We start from the raw sequence: 4859 nt of genomic DNA, 5'->3' as shown, positions 1-4859 counted from the left end.
CCCTTGCTTGGTTATGATACTTGCTTGCTTAGTCTTACTCTCGCCATTAAACCGGTTCTGCCGTACCAACAACGCCAATAAAGCTACCGTTTACTAAAGTATTCTTGTTAAAAACCAATTGATGCTACAGCTTGTGAGCGTAATTAAACCCTACTGACAAAACAACTATCATTCCTATACGCCAACCAGGCTACTATATGTAAGTGACGTCATATTACAATAGCATTACGAGCATTTAATTAAACACCTATAATCTCATTAACGTAAGATGTGACAAGGTCATTCTCTCGGCAGTATAAGATCTGCGTTTTTCATTTATGTTCACCTTCCAATATTGCCATATATATGAATGAATTTCTCTAAATACATTGCGACATGCTATAAAGCTCATCACACAATGCAACATATTAAATTGTGTTTTGATTAAACGATTATTCAAACAATTGCCTAATAGCAATTGATTTAATATGAAAAATTAGTAGCTATAATACGTGAATTGACGTGCTTACCTCTTGTCGGTGCGGACATTGCCGTTTGTAGAAAACTGGAAACGAATAAGACGAATAATAACCGTAGTAAATATCTCAGGATGCCTTGATTTCCTTCTGGTGGTTGTGACTCAAAGGCGCCGATGATCTGGCGCAGTCTTTCCCTGAAGACTTCTCGTGTGTGCAAAGCTGAGGTTTCGTTGTCGTTAGTAGAAATGGCTTAAATCCATTAGCTCCATTTCGCAATGTTTTTGCGAGTCACTGCGGCCGGAGCAGCACTTGACGTTGTTTGACGTTAGGCAGTAGTCTTTTTCACGCGAAATCCCTAACGAGAAAATATCGTATTAATAACAATTTATCTTCGAGTATATTGAACACAAAACTACATGCGTGTGTGTGTGTCACATATTAACCGCACGTTTTTCGTGTACGGCGCGCTTTAACGCTAACCGATTTACTGTGGTACACGCGAGATGTTTTATACTTATTTCAACAACCAACATACCAATTAGGACAGATCACACTACTCATCACGCACCTGTGCTGTGTCGCACAGATCGAGACACCTGCGTTCTATGCAAGCTACGCTCGGCTAGACAAGCAAGCGGGTGCCACTTAATGATGACGCGTGTCTAATATGCTTATACGACGCTACCCCGTCATAATGGCAATTAGGCAACAGATGTGTCCAACCTGGCGAAACTAGAAGCTGTTGCTCACGAGCAAGTGTCTCGATCGTCGTATTCTTATATAGCTACTTCAGGTTAAAAGACAGATGGTACGTAGCGGGTATTCATGAAAAAACCTAGACCATGAAATTATTCCACTAATAAAGTTATGCAACACATGTATAGAAATAATCACCACAGCAAAAGCACGGGCGCACATACACTCTGACGTACAAACACACGCACACGCGCGCGCACGCACACACCCTGACGACGGACACAAACGAATGCATGTTTTCAGGACGCAATTTTTATCTCCATGCAATGAATACAACATTCACCACTTATTTCGGGTAGGTTAGGGTTTGACCGATATAAGGAATTTATCCGAACTAACCATGCTAACACATTGCAAGTGAATGGTCATAGTAATTTACCTAAATCCCATAGTTGGTTACTTTGGCATACGCTCAGGTCCGTCATCCAATATACGCGGGAGTCCATAAAAGCTGGAAAATGATGAGTTCTATATGCGGTATAGAGTAGGCCCCTACCTGAGCTTAAAAATGATCGCTTCTTGTTTTCCGAAACTGGTTTATACGTACAGATATCCATCGAAAGTTAAAAAGGGGCACTCTGTGTTTGAAGCTGGAGTAGAACGCCAACGTATCCCCCACCCAGACGCTTTATTTTTCTGGTCTGAAACGTCACATCAAGCGAACAGCGCAATGCCTGGAATTATTACGCTTCGGGCACGAGAATAGCGGGTCCACGCACGAGCCCGTACACCGGCATGAGATCATACCGGGCTCGGGTACTGACGTACCCAAAGGCGTCCTAGTTACAACCTACGACAATAGTCAGCAGGTGTCCGTTAACATACGGTCTTGCAATTATACCACTACAAGGAGAGATGACACTGTGGTGCCCAAAACTAGATACAAGCGTGCCCTGTGCTTCTGAAATCCTAAATCATACTAGTGGGAATTTTCATCTCAACTATTATATATATATATATATATATATATATATATATATATATGTATGTATATATATATATATTAGATACATAATATATAAAATATTATATTATATTATATTATATTATTTGACAATACGTATATCTTAGCATGCTAGCTTGTCTCGTTCTCTTGTCTATGAGTTTATAGTTGTGTCAGTAAAATAACTGCGATATAACATTTTGTTATGATGTCAAATATATTTAGATCTGCATGAATCGTTTATATGACAATATTAAACTAATTTACCTCAGATTTGTGTCGCGCATTGTATGTGGACGCTAAATTACAAGCATGTGTCATACTTGTAAACTAGATGACAGTTACAAGGTCGCGTAGGAACGCTAATATTAGTTTCCCATAAAATTATCATAATTTATATAGAGCTGAGAGGGGTCAGAACTTTCTTTTTACGCTAAGTTATGGAGCGAATACATAGCTAGCTATACACTAGTTGAATGAGTCATTTTATGTAACCTTTTTCCCCCTTTTTCCTTTCTCCATTCCAATTGCATATAGTGAGACAAACGTTTATTATAATAATTGTAGCCGTAGCATGAACAGTAGAATGTTATGGTGGAATATATTGGCATTGCAATACTCGCGTGACTATTTGCTTTACGGGAAATAATTAGCGATGACCTCATTTTCACCCAGAGTGAAAGGGGTGCTAAAGATAATATTGACATGTAGGGAACGGGGCGCAGAAGGTGTGTGATAGACAGTTCACGCATCCACGCACAGGTACACAGAAAGCAAAACAGGTAGTGTCACAAAAACTGGAGAGAAGGGAGCGAGATAGATAGATAGAGAGGGAGATGGGAGAGAGAAGGGGCAAAGACAGCGAATAAAAAGAAGAGGAAAGGATAGGTAGATTAGATAGAAATAAATAGAGAAAGAGAGAGCGCGCGCGCAAGAGAAAGAAAGAAAGAGAGAGAAGACGAAGAAGTAGAAGAAGAGAGCAGGATGAATAGGTACAGAGCGGTATATAGGACGGGAATGGTGACGGGGATAGAACTAAATTGATTGTACATATTCACATAAGTGCTATCTCATTAAAATACTCGTAAACTTCCATCGATATTATACACTTTTGTGTGAGTCAAATATAACACATAACAGAGAATTACTATTGATCACTGAGTTAGGGTTCATTTCAAGGAGACTTCCAGCTGCATAAATTACTAACATAGATTTATGACGCAGGTATACCGAGTATTTCAGGTGGCCGAAAACTATCCGATCAATTGAGGGGCTAGCTCTGCATAATATGTAATCTGGGGTAATTTAATAAGTTTCTGTAAATCAAACGCTATACTCAAACTCATTTACGCAAAAAACGTTTTCAATGTCATCGGCAAAGCATATATCTACGTTACATTCGCTTCTTTGAAGCCGAATTTAGCACAATAATGTAATTCACACCAGTCGTTGACTAACACTTTTGTTCTAGGTAAATAACTTATGCAATGATAGAAAATGTACTATTGTTTTAATTTGTTCACTGTGGAAATTATGAATCCCCGCTGCTCACTCTCTACACATCCATTACTATTCCTCTGCCTCCAACAGCTGGACATTTATAATAACCATGCACTGAGCACATATACGTGCTCATACAATGCATAAATTCGATCGATTGTACTAACTGGCATATGACGTGTGTTTTGCACATGACTTGACATCAAATACGCCAATGTCCGCTATATACGCTTATACACATTCTTAGATTCATATGCACCGTACGATGTTCGTACGTATAATTATCTTACTTAATTCCATTTTGCCATGGGAATGTTTAACCGCTAACAACGCATGTGACATTTAACGATACATTTCTTATTATTAACAACTATAACTGAATTTCACAATTAAAGCTTTCAATGATGACGATTTTGTGTTTATGGTAATGTAATTACAGGTAAGTGCTCAGGGTAGTTTCCAGTCTAGGTTAGGGAAGATTAAGTAAGTTGCAATTTATAGTAGGCCTACGCTGCAGAGATATAAATCTAGGCACTAGAAAACCGTAATATATATAGTAATTACAAAACACACAATTGTCCGCCCGCCTGTGCGCAAGTGTGTGCGATCGCGCAGACGACCAGCCACCCGCTCAGACGCTCGAACGCACACGCACGCACGCACGCACACACGCGCACACACAAGTGCGCGCACGCACACATTTAGCTCCTAATTGTAATAACTGTAAATAAAGCTTACCATAGCATATAGCATAGCAGGTGTTATGGAGCTATTTTGAAACAACAACCGTGGCGATGTCGAATGTTAACAAAACAACGCATTCAACATCAATGCTGAGTATGCCGCTTCTATAATGACACGCATAGCACTCGCTGCTGGCACATTTCACTTTCATCACCTTTGGTATTTTCTCATGCACACGTTCACATTCACGCACCAGTCCCACCTGTCACACCTGTACCACGTGACATGGTTGCCACCCCAGCTAACTGATTACGTACAACATTAGGTATATGATTACGTACAACATTAGGTATATGATTACGTACAACATTAGGTATATGATTACGTACGTACAACATTAGGTATATGATTAGGTAAAACATTAGGTATATGATTAGGTACAACATAAGTATATGATAGATACGTATATGTACCGGCACCTGCACTGAACATGAGCTGCGCGCATGAGCTCGTAATCG

At 39.6% G+C, this 4859-nt stretch overlaps 1 protein-coding gene across 1 annotated transcript in view; it reads right to left on the bottom strand.

Annotated features, from left to right (window-relative positions):
• Positions 1–4598, bottom strand: part of LOC106817621 (contactin-associated protein-like 2) — a 28607-nt gene extending 24009 nt beyond the window's left edge. The window contains exons 1-2 of the mRNA XM_014822300.1: positions 4396–4598; positions 510–813 (exon numbers count right to left, since the gene is read on the bottom strand). Of these exons, the coding sequence (XP_014677786.1) occupies positions 510–528 (19 nt within the window). The 5' untranslated portion in view covers positions 529–813; positions 4396–4598. The remainder of the gene's footprint in view (positions 1–509; positions 814–4395) is intronic.
• Between the last annotated feature and the right edge of the window lie 261 nt (positions 4599–4859).

The sequence above is a fragment of the Priapulus caudatus genome, unplaced genomic scaffold (assembly GCF_000485595.1).
Source record: "Priapulus caudatus unplaced genomic scaffold, Priapulus_caudatus-5.0.1 Scaffold1799, whole genome shotgun sequence".
NCBI lineage: Eukaryota > Metazoa > Priapulida > Priapulimorpha > Priapulimorphida > Priapulidae > Priapulus > Priapulus caudatus.
Note: the sequence above shows the minus strand (reverse complement) of the source record. Positions and strands in the feature narration are given on the sequence as shown.